Genomic DNA, 25,834 nt, shown 5'->3' with positions numbered 1-25,834 from the left:
TTCAAAGCAACGGTTCAGGTAAAAGACATGAGGGGAGGAGGGTACAGCACAAATGGCAATTCAGCTGATTTCATCTCTGATGCCTGCAGGATGGCCTGAAGCTTCAGATAAGGACCGTAGGCGCTGCAGTTATCTTGGCAAACATCTGTGCCAAAAACCTCCATTTCTTTCCACAATAGAGAAATGTCACAGAGTCTTGGTTTGATAAGATAAACCTGACAGGACCAGAGGCCAGGATCAGGCTGTGAAACCTTGGCACGAGGACCTCATACGACCAGTAAAAGGTGGTGACAATATCCTGTGGGTACAGGATGTAGCCGCACTGAGTGCCTGCATTGGTCAACCAATGTGTTATACTGTAAAACAATGGGCCTCCTTGACTGAGCTGTATTTGACAGAAGGCTAGTGAGCTACTGTGTACCACAGGGGTGTGATTTATTTTCTTGTTTTGCCAGTCAGCAAAACAAGCCAAAGCTTCTTTTGGGATTATTGTCATTGTTAATTGGCTGTAGGCTATTGTTGGTGACGTCATTATTACACAGGGTACAGTATGTGTCTGTCTGTAAGCAGCATTACACGAAACTACCCGCAGCATTTTCAGGAAACTCTTTGGAGGGGTGAAACACAGGCCAATGGAAGAATCCATTACATTTAGGGCAGATCTGGACATAAATATTACCAAGACCTTGACGGAGGTCTCGTTTATTAATGTGTTTGTTCCACTGGCTTTGTCACCTCGGAGACCTTGTGGTGGCATCTTTTGTACATTTCTTGTATGTGACAGATTAGTTAGAGGGAGATTTATGTCAGTTGGGCAGAGCTTGAAGCAGGGCATTGTGGGAATGCTGATCTAGTGGGTTGTGGAAGATTAGGGTCAACAAGTGTAAGGAGCTCAGCCCTCTGGTTTTCACAACCTCTCTGCTCCTCATTCCACTGTTATATTACATGTTTTTTTTTATTTTGTTTTCAACTAGCCTTACCATGATCGCAGTAAGTCAGACTATCTTACCTAGATTATGTGGTTGTACTGCATACACTTTAATCTGCGTCAATTTGGCCTCTGCATTCTGTGCATGTTTCGTGGGGCCGCTGTGCTGTGTAACCAAGAAGTCGAACAACGTAGTCAAGGTTATTGAGGTTGCTGGGGTGAAAACAACAAATTTCTTTCCAAACACGGAGACAATCTTCAAGCTCTGTCAGCTTCAGCGATTTTATCCTCAACAGCTTTTAAATTTAAATCTGATGTGACGTGAAAATCAAATCCAGAGGGAAGTCCGATTGCCACAAGCTGCATCAGAGAATACCGCCACCTAGAGGCCGACACACTTCTGTCAATAAATCACTTCTTGAAAACTATATCTCTAGCATAACTACAACTGTGCATGCAAGCACACTTTTCCGCCACGTCTGTGGTTTTGTCGGGGCCTTTTTTGGCAGTAGCTCACCACAATTTCAGAAACCCATTTACACATAGATGAAGAATTCAAATCCCATGCAGCTGATAACCAGTGAACCGTTACTTTTCTCCCAGCAGCATACAGAGACTCAAGTTGAGTTGGTTCAAACTCAGCAGGTCTCGCAGCCATCGCCCTGCTCTCCACTCATTGGCTTTGTCACTCCAGCTGTGATAGTGTCTGAGAACAGAGAGCATTATTCATGTCCTCAGGAGGGGGCAAGTCCTAATTGAAATTCCGGTCTTTTTCACTGGAATGAAGCGAGCCCCCTGATACCCACTGTATTATGCTTGCCCTGTCACCTTGAAAGGTCAGTTTGGAAATAGCGCACATTCCTGAGCAGCAGAAAAGACTTTTCAGGGTGGGTGGGTTCACGTAAAACAAAAATGTTTGAATGACGCCTGACAAATGATTGTGGCAGAATGAGAATAGCTGCATTACAGTGGCGTTCACTCTCTACGGCTGGATGTGGAGCTTTACACTGCAGTAACTAAAGGGCTTGCCTGTCTGCAGTTGCTGCCAGCCAGTGTGGAGTGCATGCTAATGACCGGGTGAATGAATCAGTGCCATTCTGATAGAGGAGAAATGAGAACAAGGAACCTCTTTCTAGGGGGCTTCACTCTCACAGCAGCCTACTGTCTTAAAGTGTGAGTACTGTCCCTGCAACTGTGAAAATATCTAATACCCTCAAGGTGTACATGTGCTGCTCTGAAAGTGAAGTAAAACCAAACGTGACATCCTCCAACAACAGATAGTCCACTCATAGTGATAGTAGAGCAGAAATACTCCCAGAAGACTGGAGGGAACTGGACAATTAACTGTTGATCTCAGTGATTCCTACAATAGCTGTGACACATTTACTTTGTCTCTTTTTTGGGGGGGTTTAAATATGGCGGCCAGAAAACGTTTATTTTCATAATTCAGTGCTAGATCAGTAAACCCTGGTGTGTCTGTGGTTTAGGGTTAGGTTTCTGTGGTTTAGAGAAACGTCTGTGTTACATCAGAAGAACAATGTCAGACTCATGACTCTTGTTTCAGACATGTTGTCTTGTTTTAAAGTCGGACATTTACTGTCAGAAGATTAGTGCTACAATCAAATGCTCTTCCCACTGACATATTCCTGGCGACATGTCGGTAACAAATGCCATCATTCCCCTGCACTCATGCAACACATGACGTTTGATGACTTCAGCCTTTGCAGGAAACCTACTAACACACACACTCTTTCTCACCTTTGCCAGGGATTGAGCTGTGCCTGCCAGGATGGCGTTTTTCCATGACCATGGTGGCCAGTTTTGTGGTGTTGGGTGGTCAGCTGCTGATGCCAGGTGTGGCATACCTTTGCCGTGACTGGCAGGTCCTCCAGGCCGTCATCATCTGCCCCCTGCTGCTGATGCTGTCGTACATCTGGTGAGGAACACACACAAGCGTTCATTGGAAGATTTGAACCGACACATCATCTGAAAAGACTATTTTGCCTTTCATGTAGTCACAAACAGACCTCTTAACTTTACAGAGATGTTTTTCCCTGCTCATCTCTTCATTGTGACTCCAGAATGCAGAAGGAGCCATCCAGTGCATTTAGCTTGAAGCTACTCACCCTTGTGGCTTACAACCGAGACACTGCCTGAAAAAACATCTGTATACAAACTCTTGACTGTCAACCTGCAAACTTTGGTTTGTTTTTATTTCAAAATCAAATTATTTGTTGATTACTGATCATACGGCTCGGTAAAGAAGACGTGGATCATTCGGGATAATGTGCTGGGGAGTTTGTAAAAGGATGTTTTGGGACAGTTTTACTGTTGTTAGCCACCAATAGCATCAAGCTAAATATGCGTGGCTGGCTCTTTCTGCCAGGGAGTAATAAAGATGTCATGCAGAAGGAAAAACACGTCTTTGTTAATTCAAGATACATATTTGTGGGCATTTGAAAGGCAAAAATACACATTTTTGGGTGTATCGTCTTAAGTGTTTAATTTTCAGTGCTGCAGTTTGCAGCGCCAATATGTTTCACTCCATTTAGTGATTTTATAGGCAATTTCAAATCAAGCAAAGCTGGAGCTGTTTTTGCAGATGTATGTGTTTTTACCACTGATACAGTTGGAAATTCTCCAGCAGTGAAATCTCAAGCTCAAGACTGTAAACGTTTTTCATTAAAACTCGATTCTTCTGACCTCTGCTGTGACTTAAGTCTCTTTTCCTCAACCTGGAGCAGTAAATACTCATGTGTTTGCAGCGCTAACAGCACTGCTGATATTTACAAAGTCAGCAGAAGAAATCCAGTTAAATAGATTGTGTCTCAGAGTCTCTGGCACTCTTCCAAGGCATTCCTGACGAACAAAGGAGGTTTACAGTGAAAATAGAAAAAAGACTAATCTGATCAAATATCTAATATTGTGAAATAATGCACTTTAATAAGTGAAGGACGGAGAGCTGAGTGATGGGGATTTCCACCGCAGGAGGAGGATGCTGTAGTGCAGAGGTCAGGCATACAGCTGCAGAGTCAGTGTTACGTGTGAGAGAAGGAAAACATGAACTGAGTGGAAAAAGACTTGAGCACACATGAAAATTGCATTTAAGGCAATAAAAAAAGCAGAAAGCAAAGATTAAATAGAGATTGCTTAAATAAATAGTTTGCATGGTAGAGATCAAGTGGATTGTGAAACTGACTTTGCTCTCATACATAACTGGACACTGGAGCTCAGTGAAGAGGTGTGTGTGACATATGTAATATCTCCACTGAAAACACACACCCCTGAGATACACTGTGATCCATTAGCAAACCTGCACAGGAGTTGTTTTTTTTCTTTTTTTTAGGGACATTTTCCTGATGAAGCCAGGCAGAGTTTACGGGCAGAAACTGCTGACTGTACAACTGTAGAAAAACAGCTGATAGAGAAGCATGCGGTGTAAAGTTTGCTGATTTGTAGAAAGAACTGAGCAAGATGACACGAGCCTGCGCTTTTGTTTTCTACTTGCGTTGACAACTAACTGGCCAAGTGTAGAGTGTGCTTTGGGTGGTTTTCTTCAGATAAACAAATATCTGCAAGCAGATTCCTCACTAGTGACCACAGGAATGTGTGACACACGGCAAGAGTTAAATGCGTTTAGCTAAGAGCTACTAGCCAGTGGTCGCAAACAACAACAAAAAAACTGCAGAAAAACATCTGTTTATATGCAGCTGAGTTTCAACCCCCAAAACCCTTTGACAAAAGAAAACCTAACCCCTCCTCATTTTCATTATAGTTTCATTTCTGGATGTCTGTAAAGCAAAATTAGCCAGCTTTTGAGCCAACAGACAGTCAGACATTGAGCCATCCTGCGCTATATTGCTATTTTATACCACATACATGAAAACTCTCTTTCTTGACTCTTTTTTTTTTTTATGTCTAACTCGGTAGTCAGCCCCCCCCCCCCCACACACACACACACCTCTACATTTTGCATGCTGGTTAGCAAAAGCAAGATGGAAGATTGTAATCTGATAAGTCCGTCAGTCATTTATAAGGTAGATTCAATTATGATTCATTTTTCATGTCTCATTAATGGTGTATATTTAAACCCCCCTCCCCCTTTTTTTTGTTTTTTGTTGTCAGGATCTTCCCCGAGTCACTGCGTTGGCTGCTGGCTACTCAGCAGTACTGCCGCTCCAAGTGGATCATGGGGCACATAGCAAAGAAAAACCGTGTGAACATGGAGCTGGACACCGACAACATCCTCACAGGTAACCTACACACTTGCCATTTACTCCACCGCAGTGATTCCTCTTCAAAGTATATTCTCCTTTTTTGAAAGCCTGACTTTGATGTCCTCAGCTGTGCTGTCCTGAATCAGGCAGATTGACAAGATATATCCTTTTCCTGCCCGGTAACCATAGTAACAGGACACTCCAGAGGTAGCAGTGGGTGTTGAACGTAATATTATGGCACTCTAGGACTTCATTAATTTCATTACAGTTCGGGTGGGTGGACATGAGTTGACAATGGACAGCAGATGGATGAGTGGGTAAGACCTTTGACCCCTGAGTTAACTGTTAGTATTTGCTCCCAGACGGGGAGGTGACGAGCAGTCGTGCTGTTTTCTAAGGTTACAGCAGATTGTGTTTACATCTAATAGTGCTGTTGGCTGAAGGTGTCACATTGTTAGTCTGACATTTCTTACCGTAGCTCTCAATATTTGGTAGAGGCACTTACACTTGAAGGGAAAATGCTGTGTGTAGTTGAGGGCTTTTTTTTTTTTTCCTTGTGTTTCTGTTTAGATGAGCATTTTGAAGTATCACATTGGAAAAAGTCAATGGAAATGTCAAATTCAACATATGTATCCCTCCTAAAGGTGTTTTTTTCTTTTTACCTTTTTCCAAAGAGTAAAAGTACTAGCTCATGGGATCACCTTTTTTTTTTTTTTTTTTAAAGAAGGTCTGATGTGAGTGAGCTCTAACTTTCAGCTTCCGGTATCTTCCTGGATTTTCCCAAACTTGTCTTCAAACTACATGCAGTATGTCTGATACTGGCTGGCATGAAAGAACAACCGCAAGTAATCCTCCAGACATATGTCCAGTTTTCACTGGTGTATGGGCAAGAATCTCTGGAATCTCTCTCCCAATTAGCTTTTGCCTCACATTCACTTGACAACAAAACAGAAACACAACTATTTTATATGAATTGATCTTATTTTTATAGTTATTGCTGGTTACGTACCTTCTTCTACCGTGTGGTAGTAATTCCCTACAATTGATTATGTTTTGCCTTCAATGTGTTACTGTATATTTATAACTGACAGTTAAGACTAGGAGGGCAGCCTATTTTGACGCTGAGGCATGACGGACGTGTGCAACGCCTCATGGTTATAAAGTCAGCTGAGTGCCACGCGGATCTTGGTGCCGATACTCCTGCTCAGATGTTTGTGGCTCAGCTCAGATGATCAGTGGAAAGCCTGAGAGATAATGGCGTCAGATCAACTTGAGGCACTGGTGTGGAATGCTGTCACACGCCTGAGTCAACAGGAACACAGACACTACCACAAAGTGGAGGTGTGTTTCTGTGGCAACCCATAGCCTGATACCAAAACATCCACTGCATGCTATTTCCCATTCCCTCAGCTGCTCATGGGTGTTGGCTTCTCCAAAACTGCTCTGGCTTGTGTCATTACCTGTGTGACAAAGCAACGGGAGGTTCGCCCTGCGACAGTAAACATACTGCGGCTATAATCGATACTTTTATAGTACTAACATATGCAGTTGCAGTGTGTGAGAGGTGCTGATCACAGCCATGAGCCCACAGTGAATCGTAACCACCTCCTCAGCTCGTCTCGGCTTGGTTGGTAGCGAGTTTCAGCTTGTTGTTTGGAGCCGCTCGGCCTGCAATGTTGGCTTCAGTCCTTCTGGACTCATCCTGTTATATTCAGAGAAGAAGAGGGAGGACACAGCTGTACACTAAAAACAGACACAGTGAACCACTCGCTGCTGAACGTAGTAAAGTATTTAGACGAGAAACAGCTAGTACCCCGAATAAAAGGAGAAAAGCAGAAGTGAATACTGAGTTATATTTACCATACGGGCATGACCTCGGAAAACATAAATTGCAACGGAAAGATCATTCAAATGTGAAATTCCGAGTCGGCAGTTCATGTGGGGTCAGCCAAGCTTGAGTTTGCTCACCTGACATCAGAGCAAATATGGCAGCGTGCTGAGAAGTTCAGCAGAAATAGTTACATTTCCATTCAGTTGATTCTAAAACATTCACAGCTTTCCTGTGTAGATGCAGGGTAATGCATTTTGATCAGAGGTGGGAAAATACCTCAGCGGAACTTCTAACCTGCAGCAAAGCACACCGTTGGCCATATTTTCGAGGCACTATCAATCGGGCTCAGATCCCAGATTCACTATGGCAACAGGTCAAAAAAATTCAGAGCCTCCATTTTATTCGATTTTATTAAATAATATCCTCACGTTCTTCATATGTGGGTGCTTTACGTTTGTCTTTGATTAAGAGCCTGAGTAGGTAAAAAGGACAAATAATGACTGCTACTTGCAAAAAAGGCATGCAGAGATTTGATTCTGAGCACCAGGCGCTGTGTTAGAATGCAGAGAAATGAGTGATGCACATAAAAGCAGTGACTTTAAATCGATTTTGAGAAACAAAGAGAAGCTGAACGAGGAGCTTTATTCTGACCGTCCTCTTCTCATTAATGTCCTCTGATGGGAGCGTTCATCTGCACGGATTGCATGAGGTAATGAAAGCGTCCCTGTAAGGTGAGACGGACAGAAACCTCGGCTTTGTTGAAGAGAATCTGCTAGTGCAGGTTAAGTTCACACTTTCCGTTACCGTGGTAACAGAGTTTACATTACCCAAACCTCTCTGAAACTTTCCTTTCACCCAAATGTAGAATATCACATGATGTTAAAAACTGGCGGCTGATTCGAACGTGAGCAAGCTGAGAGTAAGAGGTTCACACAATTGAACAGAAAGATTGAAACTGCATTTGGAAAGTATGTTGTGTATTTTTGGAGGTATTTTTAAACTGAGTTAGTTTAAAAATATCCGTATTTCTTGTGTCCACGGGAATCGGGCCACATTCAGGTTTACGCATGATTTCTTGTCATCATTTTCACTCTTTCGTTTTATTGAATGTCTTGTTGAAATGTAAATAAAGATATCAGTGATTATTGGCAGAATTGTTTAGTTGAGTACAGAACAAACAAAAAGGAAAATGAATCGAACTGAAAATTGGCAGCTTTTACTCTTTACGAAAACATAAAATCTCCGTGTTAAGGTTCTTCAAAAGGGCGGGGGCAACAATTTATCATCACCTAGGCTCTTCTATACAGGACATTAGCGTATATTCTTCAATGAGCAAAAAACAATACAAAACACGCTTTTGGATTTTTTTACACTGAGAGAGAAAAATGGCCATTTTCTGTATATATAATGAGAACAGAGTCAAATTGAATAACTTGATATCCTTCTTTCTCTCTAATGTCATTCTCACTCTCATGCTCACGCCTGGGCTGCTCTCTAAAGTTCGCTTGGTCTGTTTGTCGGCAGAACTGCAGCGAGCTCTTCAGAAGAAACCAAAAAAGACCTGCATAGTGAAAATGGTCCGGACGAGGAACCTGTGGAAGAACATCGTTGTTCTCTGCGTCAACTCGTAAGTGTTGGTCGCTTGAGAAATGAGACCATCTTTTGATGTTTTCAAGGTGCAAACGTCTGGGAGGATCTGAAACAGTCTGTGTGTGTGTGTGTGTGTGTGTGTGTGTGTGTGTGTGTGTGTGTGTGTGTGTGTGTGTGTGTGAGAGAGCGTGCCCGATGAGGCAATGTCAGTCAGACGCAGTCGAGACGCTCAATTGCGTCAACGCTGCTTTTGTCTTGACAGTCTATTCCTCCATTTTTGAGCCACTCTGCCTTCTCTTCCCCCGCGGCTTCTCCTGTTGGAGACTTGGCTATGGCAGGGAGACGGTTTTAACTCTGCTTCAGCGTATGTGCCCCTGACTCCCTAAGTCAGCATGAATTTTACATGAGCTGTGTCCTTATGAAACATTAGACAAACAGGAGAGAGGATGTGAGAGTGCCTTGCCTTTTTTTGTATGCTCATGGGGTGTGTTTATGTCAACAAATGCCGTTTTTTTGAATTGTCCCTCTTCTCTTCCCATCTAATCCCAGAGTTTTAGCAGTGATCATTTGAGCAGCTATTTTTACCTCCGCCAAGGAGACAATATATCAGATGTCCGTCAGCAGCGTGACACAAACACAACGAGGATGACTTCTGCCAGCCTTGGTGGAGGGGTGTAGTTTGGGTGCAGAGGGAAACCATTACATGTTAGGGAGGATCAGTTGAACATAGCCACAAATACATTTGTATGTTGGCTTTCACTTCATACAGGAGGTTTACACTCTCCAGGTGAGTTCTACTTTAATTTAGTCCCAGTCTCAGTCCCCAGGAGGTGCGTGTCAGACCATGACATGGATTAGATACGGAAATTTAAACCTGACTTAAGTTTTCATCCTATTTACTCACCCTCGTACTCTTTTATTAAGTCCAGTAGTTCTAGATGACAAAACTTGAGCGTTCTGATCTTATTTGAGAAGAAAACTGCAATAATTATCGTTAGTTCTGTTAGTTTATTTTGTTTTAGTCAACTAAAATAATTGACATTTAAGTCTGACCTTGATTTTTCTTAGCTGAGTCTTGCCCACGTCTCTGCTGAGTCATTTGAACTTCGTTTATCTTAATCTCGTTTGAAAATGAACAGGCGACAACCATTTTTGTTCTAGTTTTAATTGACGACATTAACATTTTTTAAAATTGGGTGGTTGTGTTTCTTCTGTTCTAGCATGAACCCTATTATCCTCACACATGCTGTGTGTGCGTGTGTGTGTGTGTGTGTGTGTGTGTGTGTGTGTGTGTGTGTGTGTGTGTGTTCTTGACCCAGGCTGACAGGTTATGGGATCCACCACTGTTTTGCCCGCAGCATGATGGACCCTGAAGCCCAGGAAACAACAATGTTCCATAACTTCTATGCAGACTATTACACCATGGCAGGCATCGCCGTGGCATCCTGCATGGCGCTGTGCCCGGCGGTGGGTCTGATGGGACGGCGCGGGGGCCTGCTCATGTTCATGATCATAACTGCATTGGCCTCATTGCTGCAACTGGGCCTGCTCAACCGTGAGTACTTAGTGGACAAACATCCACTTATATGTGAAATTCTAGTCACTCTGGAAGGTTAATACCACCACAGATGCAGATGAATACATCACCTTTACTCCATTTCCTGGTGTGTGTGTGTGTGGGGGGGGGGGGGGGGGGGTGAGTGTGTGTGTGTGTGTGTGTGTGAGAGAGAGAGAGAGAGAGAACGAGAGAGAGAAAGACGAGGCACGGATTCCTCTTACTGTAGATGTTGGTTTTAAAAATGAGGAATTAAAGGAAATGGCTGTTAGTGTGTATTTTCATTGTCAACAGACTTCCAGAAAAGTGAATCAACTCACAGATTTGTTCACCAGAAAGTTTCATCCCTGAACGGACCGACCGCTGATTAATGACTACTGCAGTTTATGATGTCTTTTAACAACAGCAACTGATCAACACAAGGCTTTATTATTACCTTCCCATTGCGAATGTTTTATTTATATGATATAAACTTGACTTGCATGACTTCTTCTCTCAATATATTATTGATTAGCTGGTATCAAATATCGATAGTTTTATTAAAACAGCTGATGTTTTATTGATTCACATATTTGATGAGATCATTGAGTGTGAATTGAGGAGGTATGTAGCTACAGACTGAGGCGTTATCAAGGACAACCGGCCCAATTTATGGTTGTGAGGAGTTTGCAGACATAAATCAGAATCTTTCTCGCTGGATCGCAACTTTGCTGATTTCCAGTCGTAAATAATAATCGATAATAATCGGGATGACTACGTCAGGACTTTCTGAACGGAACCACAGCAGCCAATGAGAGAGCAGTAACAGAGCGGCTGACAGTGTTGCCGAGCAATGATTAACATTTTAGCTGCTGCTGTTGCAAGGTATTAAAACTGACGTTTAAAACTCAGCCACAACATTTTCTACATCCAGACTCGTTTGTCCACTTACTTCTGTTTTGTCTCGCTGCTAAGCGTCGCTGTGGAAACCTGTTGCACCGCGTCCATCTCTGTTTTGTTCACACCTGCCCCCCCGTGAGATCTAAATAAGTCTTCAATGATGCAATGTGTTGTTTGATCTCCGTTGCCAAATTCTGTTGAACACAACTGAGTTAATAAATAAGTCGTCGTTTCTCCTTCAGAAGTCATAAAAAGGGATCAACAGTTTGTGGAATACAGCAGAATCACGATTGTGCGATTGCATTGTTAATGCTCGCAAAGTACTGTGATATTTCAACATATCGTAAACAGTTCTCTGATTCCCTGTTGAAATTCAAGTGATGTTGAAAAGGAAAATAATCACACTTGTAGATTTTCAGATAAGATTGATAAAACTGTCTACTAACCAACTGGGTAGAATTCATTGTTAAGGTTTATAATGCTGGTGGAAGGAAGTGGGATTTCAAAGTAACTGATGACATTATTGGCTTCAGGCTTTCTTAAAGATGAAAGTCATCTGATAAGCGTCTCCGGCGTTGGTTATCGTGACCCTGGGAGCCGTGTCACCTGGCAGGTTCAGCCTCGCCGGTTCAGATTGGAGTTGAATCTGATGTAGGAGAAGTGCGCCAAAGATCAGTTTAATTCGTTTAGACCATGATTGCGTTTAGCAAATCACAATAAGGACAGTTAACATGTCCGTAGTGATATCGACCGTCTCGATCACTGTCTTCTACCCTTTGTGACACTAAACGCCAGGCTGAGGGAGGGCCGGTTCTAATGGAGTAGTCAAACACGATCACAAAGTACCGTCGTGGTCAATGTGTAGCTTTAGATGATCAAACCGCTACGCTCGCCGGTTTATTCAGTTACAAATGAGCTGGACTTAATGTTTCACCTGAGTCAACACATCAAGGTTGGACTCATTTCATGCTCCCCTTTGAAGTGTGCACCGTAACAGATAAGCTTTACTCAACGTGCGTGCGTGTTTTGTCTGAAGGTTTTGTGTGATGGTTTCACTAATACTTATCTTTTTCCTCTCCTGCAGTGCTTGGGAAGTACAGTGTCCATCTGAACATAGGTAGGACCACCCTGTTAATGTCTGTGGGGACGGTTTTTGAGACCTTTGAGAAAAACCCTCAATCGACTTGAGCCCTGCCAGATATTTACATTCTAAAAATAAACTGAAAAACGATCAAAAACTTCGTTCCAGTGACTTGTGTAAGAAGTGGCTCGACTATTTCCATTCATTTGCAGCATTCATTTAACATTGCGAGTTAGAGAGTTTGGGAACACTTTACATTCAGGGTACATTATTAAATCCTGCTTAATGAACTGTTGGTTGTGCTTAGTTAACACATTATTGTTGATGTAATGTGTGGTAATATCACATTTTTATTGAGGTTTTATTACCAATATGAAGGGTTGAGTGTTACTTAAGCGATAAATGTCCCCCTCCTTACAATTAGGGCAACCAAGACTTGTGCTTAAAATAATGCTTATTCGGCACTCTTATATATTATTACACATTAACTAACTGTTATTAATCTGTTATTGAAGTTTTTGGAGTACTTGGTGATCTTTAATGATCTTCAATAGACACAGCATATTTACAGATCTGTAAATATCCGAGTGACTGAGATCTTTCTATGAATGAATTTCTAGTTTTTTTTACTTAAACCAGACCCGAGCCTCTTCATTCATCGCATTCAAATCCTTCTGTCTGTATTCGTATTGAGGACCTCATCTATTCCCAGCAGCGCGCGTGTGTTTGTTTGTTTGTTTGTTTGTTTGTTTGTTTGTTTGTTGAGTGAAATCTGACTCACCTGTATCCTGTTTTGTCTGCAGAAAGCGCAGGTACGCTGAACAAGAACTTCTCCATCGCCTTCTCCATCATCGGCATGTTCTCCTCCCATGCAGTCAGCAACTTGAGCATCTTCTTCTGTGCTGAGATCACCCCCACCGTCATCAGGTAAACCTGCCGCAACCTTCACCCGACGGAGGAGACAGTACACAAAATGTACTTTTCCACTTCAGACTAATAAAATGGCTTTTTCTTACGCGTGACACATGCTTTGCCACCAGGTGATTCGTCAGTGATGTGTGTGTATATTTGTGTAATTTCAGTTTTTACCTAATTGATAAAGTTTTGTCAGGAAGTTATGAAACAAAAAAAAGCCATCCGGCTGCAAGAAATGCAGGTTATGTAGTTGAAATGCTCTTTCTTTTCCCTGTTAAAATGTTTCAGTTTCCTGCTCACCTTAAAATTAAAAATACAAGTGCTGGAGATGCAAGGTTGCTGTGAAGGACAATTCTCATCCCCACGCGTGGATTAGCTGCTCCGCCTCCTGTTTAAAGGAAATGACAGAGTGGTTGGAGACAATAGAATCTCAGTGCTCAGTGTCAAATGTAATCCACATCTTGTACAAATTAGCAATACCCTGTGAGAATACATGACACAGCACTGGGTGTTCATTATCTGGGGTTATGTAAGGGGTGTTGGTCTGCCTAAAAGTGCTTGAGAGGCGCCATCTGGTGGTTGAAGGGGAGCATTGGGGAAGACAGGGAACGCACGTGTACAGGAGGAAGCCTGGTGCTTCTGCGGCGCTCGGCTGTTTAAACGGCAGCAGGACGTCAGCAGAGGCATCACTGAATGTGGTGAACTTGTTTACAGGAGGTTTCTAGATGCATGCGGTCATGGCTGAATGTGAGTGGGTTAAACTATGTTCTATCTGTCCATAGGGGTGGAGGTGTGGGGCTGGTCCTGGCGAGTGCCGGCTTTGGCATGCTGACAGCGCCCATCATGGAGCTCCACAATCAGAAGGGCTATTTCCTTCATCACATTATTTTCGCATGCTGCACTCTTATATGCATCATTTGCATTCTCTTGCTACCTGAGACACGCTACCAGCCCCTCCCCGAGACCCTGGCTGATGGAGAAACCTACACCCGTAAACCTCTCCTTCCCCCGAGGAAGCCTGGAGAGCAGCGCCTCCTGCTAGCCCAGTCTGAGAGCAGCAGGGACTACACCAGGGTGCATGACACGCCACTACACGAAGCAGCCGCCACAGCCGTGTCCACCATGGACTCCACCGCCTCCTCAGCTGTGGATTTGACCGCCATAGATATGGCTGCTCCCAAGCCTGAGCCAAAAGACCCAAATGGCCACTCAGTTTCCTCCTTACCCATGACCCCCATGACAGCCCTGGGTAAAGATGGCGTCATAAATGCCAGTAAAGAACATCTGCTGTCTTCCACTCCTTTACACAAACCTCCGTGTGTCACAGACCCACTTTTAGCGAACACTGAGAACCCTCCTTCAGTAGTGCTGGCTTCTGTTGAAGCACTGACACATTCTGTTTTTTCAGAGATGAATGACACTGATCCGTCTTCTATAAATGATTTAGCAGCTGAAACTAAACTCCCACCTTCGTTGGACTCCTCCACTCCCCCCGTGCCTCCAACTGTGCCTGCCTCATCATTGATCTGCACCACGCCCATCATCGAGCCGCTGCCCAGCTCCACCTTAGAATCCCCAAACCAGCTGGGTAATGACATCGATCACGCCGCCACGAAATCTGACCCAGCTTTGCTAGAGGCTTCTCATGACCCTTTAGCAGAATCCCGCTCCCCATCTTTGCATGACAGTCTCCCTCCATCGCCCGCACCTTCTCCTGTTCCTATGGGAGACAACGACATTTCCACTGACCCCCCATCCCTTATTAGCGAAAACGCCAACATTCCCATCCACTTAGAAGTAGTAGATGAACCTTCCACTGGAGACTCTCTCACCCCCCTTGTCATAGACTCCCAACCACAACCATTAGACCCTACCTCACCCTGTGTTAATGCCTTTTCTCTTCCTCCCCCTACTCCCCCGAGCCTACTCATGGTTTCCCCTTCACCCCCTCCTGCTCCACCCATTGACACAAGCCTTACTCTTTTAACGGACTCTATCCCAGATACTTTCAACACCACCATTCTCCCCGTCACAGACATTATACAGCCTGCAGGGGATTCATCTGCTCCCCTCGCTGCAGACTCAATTCAGGATTCTGATTCAGGCCCTACAGAAGAAGCCCCCCCCTCTGTAATGGACCACACTGTTTCCTCCCCCATAGACTCTGGCGTCCTCTCCATCAGGGACAGTGCTAGCACAGATACAGTGGCGTCATCTTGATCCAACGTTTGCAGTCCAGAAGCTTTACGGTTGGCCACATGAATAATCAGAGGAGGGGGTGGGGGTGGGGGGGCATGTACTGTCCTGCTCGGACTTCAGGCACTTAATGAAGACTGTCCCAACCTGGAGTTGAGTGGGCATGTCTTACAGAGCTGCTGTGTGTTTCTCGATGTCCCGCCCCTTCCTGCATCTAGCTAACAACTAACGCCACACAAGCAGGAGCGTGCCAGAGGCTGGTTCATGACAATGTGACAGTGTCTTCTGCCCGTCTTTTTTTTTTGAATGTCACTGGAAATCACCAGCCTATTAACGACTTTGATGTGAATGAATGGAAAAACACTGTCTTTGGTTTTAAAGAGACTTGAAATCTATGACCCACAATCACATGAGACATGTTCACCAAGACTGGTGACAAATGAAATAATGATTTAAAAAAAAAAATTATAAAAAAAAAACAACAACTCGTATTTCTGCTCGACAGAATGTCCGTCTAACGTACTTGTTAAGAAATCTCGCCTTAAGTTTAGGGAGGAAGAAAAAAGGTTTAAATGTTACATAGTTGCCATTACAAAAGTACAAAATCAAAAATTGGAGGGATTTTTTAAAAAGTAAAACACCAGAAACTGACCAAAATGAAATGTTAAACTAGTGCCAAAAATGAAATATGGCCTCATTGACCGGGGGGGGGGCAAACTGTTTGTTGTTGCCCCCCCCCCCCCACAACAGCTGTTAGGCCATTTGATGAAATTGAACCGAGAGAGATGACTAAATTAAATATCATTCAACATTTGTGTTCAATGTTGCGATTATAAGAGAAATAAGTGACCCATATTGTTGGTCTGAAAAACAGTTTTATTTTTCCAAATGTTTCAGTCAATGAAATGTACCATGGTATGAACATGCTTTCTTTCTTTCTTTTTATTTTTTTTGTAAATGTGATATTGTAAGCAAATGCATTATTGGTTGTTAAGTTTGATTTGTTTATTATGGTTTTTGTCATTGTTTTTTTTTTTTTTAATTCCAAGTATTATTTTGAAAAATCTCTCATGGCGTGCCCTTATTGTACAAAGCCAGATTTCATCCTTGCAGTATTTGTTGCACCTCGGTGTGGTGGCACCTTATTCTTTGTAGTGGGGGGGACGAAGCATTAAAAATGAAAGTGTCTGCAAAACAAATGAGAAACCTTAAAAAAAAAAGAAAGACACAGGATTTGAAAAGAAACCCTTGAATGGCGAAATGTTTGATTGCCAATGATTATGGCGTTGCTAATCGTTAGCGTGTTCTCCAAATCACCAACAGGAATTAGCGTTTTTGGATGTCACTGTGTTCATCACATTACACGTGCAATGTAATAAAATACCCAACTGGATTGGACCTAAATCATCAAGTGGATAATGAGGAACATCACCAAATAATTGAAGGACTTTAGTTTTTGCAACACACAAAGAAGACTTGTGTGGAATTTGTTGTTTTTTTTTCGGCTAAGCGACAAAAAAACAAAAAAAAAACTTTGAAAGTCTATTTCAACTGAATGTTTCTCTTTTTCCAATACATTCGTAAACACAGCTAAACTTACAAAGTTGCAATACTTCCATTTTAACAGGTCAAATTTTCTCTTTTTTTTCTTTCTAATTTAGAGATCTTGACAAATTAAATGACATCAAAAAGACTTCTCTTCCAAAGTCTGTGTCCATCTGTGGATTATACTTGACTGGAATGTGTGTCGTTCTAATAGTTGTGAGAAATATGTGTAATCGCTGAAATACCACTGTTTACAACAATCCTCATCAACAGAATGCTACATAGTAACAACAACAATAATAATAATAATAATAATAATAATAATGATAATAATACCGTACTGTAAAACCTTAGAGCCAACTGAATGATGTCATGTCATTTCAAACGTGGTACAACTTTCTCACCGTATATCATATTACAAGGAATCTGTCCAGGAAGTTATCAGTGATTTGTGGTATTCTGGACACCATGATGAGTCATAAACTTGTGGTACTTTTTATGAAGAACCTTATGGGTACTCTGAAATTCAGTTTATCCAGGCCAAATGTGCACTGGCAAATTGCTAAACATATATATATATATTTATATATATATATATATATGTATATATATATAATTTTTTTTCAAAATTTCTGAACCTGCTTGTGGTTGTTTTTCCTGTGAAATGACGTCTTCAAATGCAGCTTGAAACAAAGTATGACAGCTCTATTTTTAGATTGATTCAGGGGTGATGTTTGAATAGTTGATCGAGCAACAATTCACGTGAGTATCTAAAAGTCTTGCATACATATATGACATGCTGCTAAGCCTCAAAGCACAATGCCCTGCAATCATGTGATGTCATAAGTGATGGAGGTCAGTGGGATGTCTTGAACCGTAGCAAAAGGGAACATGGAGTGGGGTTTTAAACATGATCCAGAAAATACTTGTAACGCAAGGACTTTTGCAGTAGATCCACTTGTGATCTACTTTGTTGAACAGGGTTGGTACTGGACATTCTGCAGTAGAGAGTCGGTGGACTGCAGTGGTGATTCGCTTCACTGATTCCTCGTTATTCGTGTATCGGTGTCTCTGTCTCAGTGTGCGTATTGCAGAAATTGAATTGTGTATCGCCAAAAAAACCCAACAAAAACAACACAACAACCCCGCCTCCCATACATCAACAATGACACACAGCACAAAACAACAAAACAACCATACTGAAGATCTGTTGCTTCCACTTTCACAAGTTTCATGCAGCTGTTTTCACCCTGCTGACTGGAGCCATTACGTCTTCGTTAATAAGCAATTGGTAAAACTTAGTTTGGAGCACAAATCAACAAAAGCAATCCAAAGCGATGTGAGCACCAGCGAAAGAAATAGGAGCATGACGATGGATCAGAGTGAGTAAATCAGGCCGTAAACGCAAGCGAACGAATCAATGACATGAAGGATCACAGCTGGAGTGATCAAGTCTGAGACACCGAGTCCCCAGTGTTCAGGTTTTGCTTCCTTCAACCAGTGACTCTGAATCTCTCCGAGGGAGATTTGAATGAATGTAAAATGTAAACATGGATTGTACCATTTATAATTACTGATTTCTTTTTATTTTTTTGTTTTTGTTTTAACATGCATAATGCACTTGTATATAAGCCATACCTGTTGTTAAAATAAACCACTATTTATTGAACAACTACAGATAGTTGAGTCCGTCATTTTGTCCATAGTTTTCCTCTGAATCTGCACCAGCAGCAACTGGCAGTTTCACACCAGCTCAGGAATTACATTTCTCTTTATGTTGCAGACAATTCTCCCATAATGTCAGCTTCCCTGTTTGTATATTGTTCAGTTTAACCACAGGATCATGGATTTACATTGGAAAGATTTTTTTTTGAGTGAATATTTGAATGAAAAAAAATTGCAAAATGATTTTTCCCAACAGTCTCCAAGTTATATGACCCAGGGACTCCAAATTCTTCTTGCATCTTTTTGTCTCTTATATGAATATTTTATTGTGAAAGGCATTGGTTATTTATTAGCTTCCAGGTCATGAGACTACACAACTCCCAAGTTTGTACCACCTTTTCGTACCACACAGATGTGTAGAACACACCTGTTTTTACCGCCTCATATTCTATGAACATATTTTCATGCAAGATTCCTTTTTCATGTGCTACAAAATTCAGTGTTTTTGTTTTCCTGATAGCTTCCATGTCACGTGACATGGATCCGCACCAGATGCTAGTCCTAGGTGATGGACGCAGATCTTGGGAGTTTGCATCCTATATTTTATAAGAATAATTTAATGCAGAATGCATTTTTCATACACTATAAAATGTATTGCTTTTTCACACAGCTTCCGTGTCATGTGACCCGAGTGTTCAAATCAGTACCAACAACTAGGCTGTACAAAGAAGACACACCTCGTTTTATTGCGTCGTTGTTCCTCCGAAATATTACACTTAGATGTATGAATGCGAGAGCTGCTGCACAGAAGACGAACTGCTCGCTAAGAAAACATCAGGAGATGTGAAGAAGCTCATTGTACGGTTGTGTCCTCTTCACCGTGAGACACAGATGTCCGGCGGCGGCTGCCTGCAGCAGGTTGACCCGCCCCTGGCTGTTCCATTCTCTCATCACAAGAACGTTTCTAACAGAAACACGAGCATCTCTGATGAGAGCTGGCTAGAACCTCTCTCGTCTAGAACATGTTCACCTTGCATTCAATCATGGAGGCAGCGTTGAAAAGCTTGTTTACTGGCAGGGAAATGAATTATCTGGACTTTGAGGAAACAAAATCTGTCCAGCAACAACAACTATATAAAAAAAGGCAGCGTTTCTCCCTGCATGGGACCGGGTGATGTCAGGCTGTACAGGAGGATGATGCAGCATGATCCTCCGGTCCACTGCATCAAACCGGCGCGCTCCTATTGGCTGAGAGGGATACTGGGATGCTGCGCTGTGTCACGTCACCTTATCAGCAGCACATTTATCCGTCTCGCCGGCTCAACACCCGCCTTAGAAATGAAAGTGCTGATTTTGAGAAACACACACGCAAGAGACTGAGGACGCCGGTGAAGTCAAAACAGCAGCACGCATCCGCAGCGCACCATGAGGGAGATCGTTCACATCCAGGCTGGCCAGTGCGGGAATCAGATCGGGGCGAAGGTATTTGGATTCTTTTATTGAAGAAGGACGGACAATGAATGTCAAAACAACAGTTATCATTTCAATGCGTGAGGTCACAAGTGTCTTTATAAAAAGAACGAGAGATTCTAATCGGTGTCGCTTCCGTCAAGTTTAAAAGAAGGAGAAAAAAACAGAAGAAAAAGTTAGAGATTGTTTTTACAGGAGCAGGGTGCGGTTCGGTCCGGCTCCGAGGCTGCGGTGGCGAGGGCCCGGCTGCTGCGTGTCATTGTGTCACCACCAAGTCGATGCGCAAAGGCCTGACAGCAAAAAGCGACAGGCCGCAGCTCGTCTCGTCCTATTTCGTAAGGATCTGAACTCTGTAACTTAAACCTGTTTGTCCCCTTTTAGTTCTGGGAGGTGATAAGTGATGAACATGGCATTGATCCCACTGGTAGTTACCAAGGTGACAGTGACTTGCAGCTGGAGAGGATAAACGTCTACTACAATGAGGCATCAGGTAAAAAAAACAAAGAACAAAATAACCTAATCTCTATGTTTAGTCAGACGCTGCATGTTTGCATTTTTTCTGTAATCCGGTTCCTCACAACCTTGCATGACCCGATACTGCTCAAGCCTCATTTGAATGTCACACTGTGTCCTTTGAAGGGGAAAGTAGGTCCCACCGTGCAGGGAAAATTAGGACAGTGAACCTGCTGAAATATCTCCCTCCCTCTCTCTCGTCTCCCTTCTCCCTCCCTCTCTCTCTTTTCTCTCTCTCTCTCTCTGTAGGGAGTACAGGTATCTGCAGTCTCTGTATAGCCCCCCCCCCCCATGTGTCTAACAGTATAGCATGTTATGTTGAAGGTCACTCCAGTTGCATCCGGCGGTAACAGAGGCTCAGTGCAGATCACAGCTAAATAACCCGCCTGCACAGTAGAGCCGCCGCCGCCACCATCGTGTTCCCTCGCAGCACAATTGATTGATCCCCTCCACTTTGCATGCACACTGGCATAAGTTTCACACACTGGTTCACTAACGCATGTGCATCGCGTGAGAGAAAGTGACGCTCAGTTAAGGTTTTTTTGGTGTGTGTGTGTGTGTGTGGGGGGGGGTTAACACTTGATTGTGTAGAGCTCAGCAGTTTGACAACTGGAGGGGAAGCAGTGCAGCACACTGCAGCAATTTGCTTGGAAGTAGTTGAACAGACGGTGGAGTGCAGCAAGAAACATACAAGAGGAAGTAGGCAGTCTTTAAATATTGAGACAGGATCAGCTTGTAAATGTAAATAAGAGAGAAACACTTGACTCTGACTTTGACTTCATAGTTTACTGAGACAGCAAGTATCGTACTCCACCCCTCCATCTAGTTCCTCTCTGTATCCCTCTATCCTCTTTTTAATCTCAAGGGAGCAAATTCGTCCCCCGTGCCATTCTGGTGGACCTGGAGCCAGGAACCATGGATTCCGTTCGCTCCGGTCCGTTCGGACAGCTCTTCAGACCTGACAACTTTGTCTTTGGTGAGTGTATAATAAATCATGATGTCGCCCCGCATCCTGAACCGATCGGACCTATAGTATGTCGGAGTCAGCAGCTGCTGTCGTACTCTGTAAAGCTGTGCTCGGTTTCACCTGAACAAAAGCCTCTGCAGCATCAGTGGTGCATTATCCCCGTGCAGCCGTGTCAGCGTGAGACAGCTCTCTCCTGGCGGTCAGCAGAAAAGAAATCCACAAGGATGCAACTGAGGATGCTGTCACATGATGACTTAACGTTTCTCCTCACCAGGAAATGCAAACACAAAAGAGGTCCTGAAAGAATGACTTAGCAAAAACCATCATGCTGCTGTCATTCATGAATGAATACTTAAGTGCATTTATGTGCCTGTTTCTAAAATTACATTCTCATGTAGAGGAAAATTTCTTGATGAGTCAGTCCTTTATAAAAGTGATATGGATCATTAAAAGTCTGACAGATGTAAAAGGTCCAAAACTTGCTCAGTATAGGACTTATTAATGCTTATAATGGATCTATAAAGCATCTATTAATCGTTTATAGAGCATATTTGTCCGCTGTGTCCCATCTTTGAACATAACCTGCAGGTCAAAGTGGAGCAGGGAATAATTGGGCCAAGGGTCACTACACGGAGGGCGCGGAGCTGGTGGACTCGGTACTGGACGTGGTGAGGAAGGAGTCGGAGAACTGCGACTGCCTCCAGGGCTTTCAGCTGACCCACTCACTGGGAGGAGGAACAGGTTCAGGAATGGGCACGTTGCTGATCAGCAAGATCCGAGAAGAATACCCAGACCGGATCATGAACACCTTCAGCGTCATGCCGTCTCCTAAAGTGTCGGACACGGTGGTGGAGCCCTACAACGCCACCCTCTCTGTCCACCAGCTAGTGGAGAACACAGACGAGACCTTTAGCATTGACAATGAGGCACTGTACGACATCTGCTTCCGTACCCTGAAGCTGACCACACCTACGTACGGAGACCTCAACCATCTGGTATCAGCCACCATGAGCGGGGTGACCACCTGTCTTCGCTTTCCTGGCCAACTGAACGCTGACCTCCGTAAGCTGGCTGTCAATATGGTTCCCTTCCCCCGCTTGCATTTCTTCATGCCGGGGTTTGCGCCCCTCACCAGCAGGGGCAGCCAGCAATACCGCGCTCTCTCTGTGCCAGAACTCACTCAGCAAATGTTCGATGCTAAGAACATGATGGCGGCCTGTGACCCTCGTCATGGCCGCTACCTCACTGTAGCAGCCATCTTCCGTGGCCGCATGTCCATGAAGGAAGTGGACGAGCAGATGCTGAGCGTGCAGAACAAGAACAGCAGCTATTTCGTTGAGTGGATTCCCAACAATGTCAAGACCGCCGTTTGTGACATCCCACCACGGGGTCTCAAGATGTCCGCCACCTTCATTGGTAACAGCACGGCCATCCAGGAGCTCTTCAGAAGGATCTCAGAGCAGTTCACGGCTATGTTCCGCCGCAAGGCCTTCCTCCACTGGTACACAGGAGAGGGGATGGATGAGATGGAGTTCACCGAGGCTGAGAGCAACATGAACGACCTGGTGTCGGAGTACCAGCAGTATCAGGACGCCACCGCGGACGAGATGGGCGAATATGAAGAGGACGAAATAGAGGATGAGGAAGATGTCCGCCATGACGTTCGCCACTGACAAACACTGACTTGCTGAGTGAACTAGTCCTTCAAAATACTTGTTGTCCAACAACGCGTTTCCAAAATAGGAAGTAATGCAAATACCACATATTGCAGTATGCACATCATGTTGATATATAGCCGAAAATCCTAATGCATTTAGATATGGCACATACTGACAAAGATCGTGAGTGGTGTGTTAGAACGTTACTATACTCTATAAATATCAGAGTCATGCTTTGCCAGTGTCTCGAGTGTCTTGTCAAAAATAATAAATGCAGTTTTGTAACCTTCACCGTCTCAAGTCTCAAATAAAAGATGCAGTTCTGTGAAAACTCATTGTGATTCTTTTCAGAGAGTGAGAGTTTATTCTTATGAGTTTAGTAATTACTTGGAATACTCTCTGTTTTTGAACATATTTCTTATTGTTGACAAAGCTAATTGATCCGACCGACACGTTTCAGATTTGCAGTCAAAGGGACTTTTGTGCATTTTGTTAATCCCAGATAAACTTTCCTGCTGCCATGCACCCAAAAACGTTTGCTCCAACTTGAGTAGCTTTTGTGAAAGCGAACATCTCTCAGAGGGCGGCATGGCTCAGAGGTGACCGTTTAGCAACTGAGAGGTCGCTGGTTCGGTCCTCACTTCCCCCGATGATCAAGTGGAAGAATCCTTGAGCAAGATACTGAACCCCTAATTGCTCCTGAGGGCCCTGTGACGGATTGGTGACCCGTCCAGGGTGAACCCCGCCTCTCACCCAATGTCAGCAGGGATATAGGCCCCGACCCTTAACAGATAAGCAGTAGAAAATGGATGCAGCCGCTCTCAGCTTAGAGGGGTGAGCTAAGGCTGGTTTTTTGCTGATTGATGGTAACATAACTGAACACTGACGTCCTCATCTAACATGACGCAGTATTTTTAACATGACAAACACCTGATTTCAGACACATTTCGCAAGAGGCACGTGACTTGAATTCTGCGGCGGTGGTTTACATCATCCTTGACTGATTGTGACAATCTGCAGAAAGGCATCGCATCGTCACACACCCAAGCCAACAGGAAGGAGTGGTCCTGTGAATAAAAAAAGGTCTGCAGAATGTTCAGAGGAGTTCAAAACTCAATCAATAATCACTTATGATCCGTGCATAGCAAAAATTTTCTTAACACATACCACAACAATGACATGATGACACTCGCTGCTAATATCTCACGCTTAGGCCACAAACTGTCTGTTAGAGTTGCATGTTTGAAAAATTTTGCACTTCTTGCCACACCCAAGTTTGCTGAAGCAGGAATTTTCCATCTGACAGCTGATGGAAAACATCTGCATTTACATGAACAAGGGCACAAAAGAGAGGAAAAAGATGAAATGATGATGATGATGATGATGAGGGAGCATTTTTTTTTCCCTAGTAAGAAAGAGGGACATGGCTTATCGTTTTCGGAGTAAACTTTTCTGATCACTCTCCTGTGCTGGAAACAAAAAGGGAGCAAAGAAAGTGTATCAGATATCTCAGACAAGCTCTCACTTGTTATGACCCAGTTTGTGCTGCAGTGAATGGATGACACAATGCAGTACATTTCTGAATAATTATTAATATGTGGGGTGTTTGTGTCAGGAGTGCTACTGGTGTGTGTGTGTGTGTGTGTGTGTGTGTGTGTGTGTGTGTGTGTGTGTGTGTGTGTGTGGTGGAAAACAAGGCAGATGGATAACTAAGGCTGGATTCACACCAAATCAAGCACTGCGGTCAAGATGCCAGTTATCATTATCAAGGTGCCTGTACAAGAGAAGTGCAACCTCCGGACGCCTGATGTCACACTGAGACGTCGAGTCACATAAGTGGGAGATCAGACCGGCGACACCCAAAGAACGGAGCCCTGCTTGCTATTAAGCACTGTAGCATTCTGTTGCTCCTCAGGCAACACGGGAGGAAGAGAGAGATCAACGGCATGATAACCTTACCTGAGTCATACAACTGCGCCCTGAGGAAGCTCTCCATAGGCCTCATTGACCTAGAAACATGCCAGGCCCTCAGGTTATAATACTCAGCAGTCGTCACAGAAGCTAACAAATCTAGGAGAGAAGATTTGCAGAAATGAACGTGACTGAACTCATAGCAATGTGTCTCGTCTATCAGGTCAAGTCCTTTCAAAGTGGTACATTCCAACTGCCTTACAGGTAACAAGCAGAATCTTCTCTCAGTGACCCTTAACCATACTTCTTCCCGTCAACACATGACCAGAGCGTCCGGGACAGGGGTCAGAAAAGTCGTGTTGATTTTTACCCTCGAATGAAAGTATGCTTCAGAAAAACGGGTCTCAGCCCTGCTCACAAAACGAACAGGAATGGACTGTGTGGCTCTTTGTAAATGACTCATAGTGGGAACAAAACAAGGAGGTAAACCTGATATTCTGCTCACTGTCGTTTTTGCCAAACTTGACACTATCTTGTTATCAGCGGTAAAGAAACCAGTTGTAGTCATTGTCTACTTTTAAGAAGCTTAGGGCAAATTTCTTCGGGGAAACTTTTCTTGATTAAGTTGGTTTTAACTGACAAGGAAAAGAAAAGAAAGAGAAAACTGGTGTTGAGGGAAATTGTCTGTTTTGTCCTCTGGAAAGTCGATTTAGACTGACAGCTCTGACTTCACCCACCCACGTTACAAATTTACCGTAAACATTCAATACAAATTTTTAAAAAGGAGAAAGAAATGGAACAGAAACAATCAGGTCTTTGCTTCTTTAGGCTCAGGCCCTAATATTATTATTTTGTGATGAAAGGAGGATAAGCATCATGTTGAATCTGTAAAAATACTCTTTGTAGTTTGGAC

The 25,834-nt window shown here is 43.5% G+C and overlaps 2 protein-coding genes across 3 annotated transcripts in view; both read left to right on the top strand.

Moving 5' to 3' along the window:
- The window catches only part of slc22a23a (solute carrier family 22 member 23a), a 40,016-nt gene extending 21,586 nt beyond the window's left edge, over positions 1–18,430 (top strand). For both annotated transcript variants that reach the window (XM_086203748.1, XM_086203749.1), the window contains 7 exons: positions 2,696–2,864; positions 5,054–5,181; positions 8,501–8,603; positions 9,886–10,121; positions 12,085–12,117; positions 12,885–13,008; positions 13,779–18,430. In XM_086203748.1, coding sequence (XP_086059874.1) covers positions 2,696–2,864; positions 5,054–5,181; positions 8,501–8,603; positions 9,886–10,121; positions 12,085–12,117; positions 12,885–13,008; positions 13,779–15,216 — 2,231 coding nt within the window. In that variant the 3' untranslated portion in view covers positions 15,217–18,430. The remainder of the gene's footprint in view (positions 1–2,695; positions 2,865–5,053; positions 5,182–8,500; positions 8,604–9,885; positions 10,122–12,084; positions 12,118–12,884; positions 13,009–13,778) is intronic.
- Positions 18,431–19,686: 1,256 nt separating this feature from the next.
- On the top strand, positions 19,687–23,335 carry LOC147261628 (tubulin beta-2A chain). Its single transcript, XM_086203747.1, has 4 exons — positions 19,687–19,884; positions 20,254–20,362; positions 21,251–21,361; positions 21,941–23,335. Exons 1-4 carry the CDS (start codon positions 19,828–19,830, stop codon positions 23,023–23,025), a joined length of 1,362 nt encoding a protein of 453 aa, XP_086059873.1. The 5' UTR covers positions 19,687–19,827; the 3' UTR covers positions 23,026–23,335.
- The last annotated feature ends 2,499 nt before the right edge of the window (positions 23,336–25,834 follow it).

This window comes from Aulostomus chinensis, chromosome 5, assembly GCF_037954235.1.
Source record: "Aulostomus chinensis isolate RoL2024-O1b breed Wild chromosome 5, RoL_Achi_v1.0, whole genome shotgun sequence".
NCBI lineage: Eukaryota > Metazoa > Chordata > Actinopteri > Syngnathiformes > Aulostomidae > Aulostomus > Aulostomus chinensis.
This window is presented reverse-complemented; position numbering and strand designations above follow the sequence as displayed.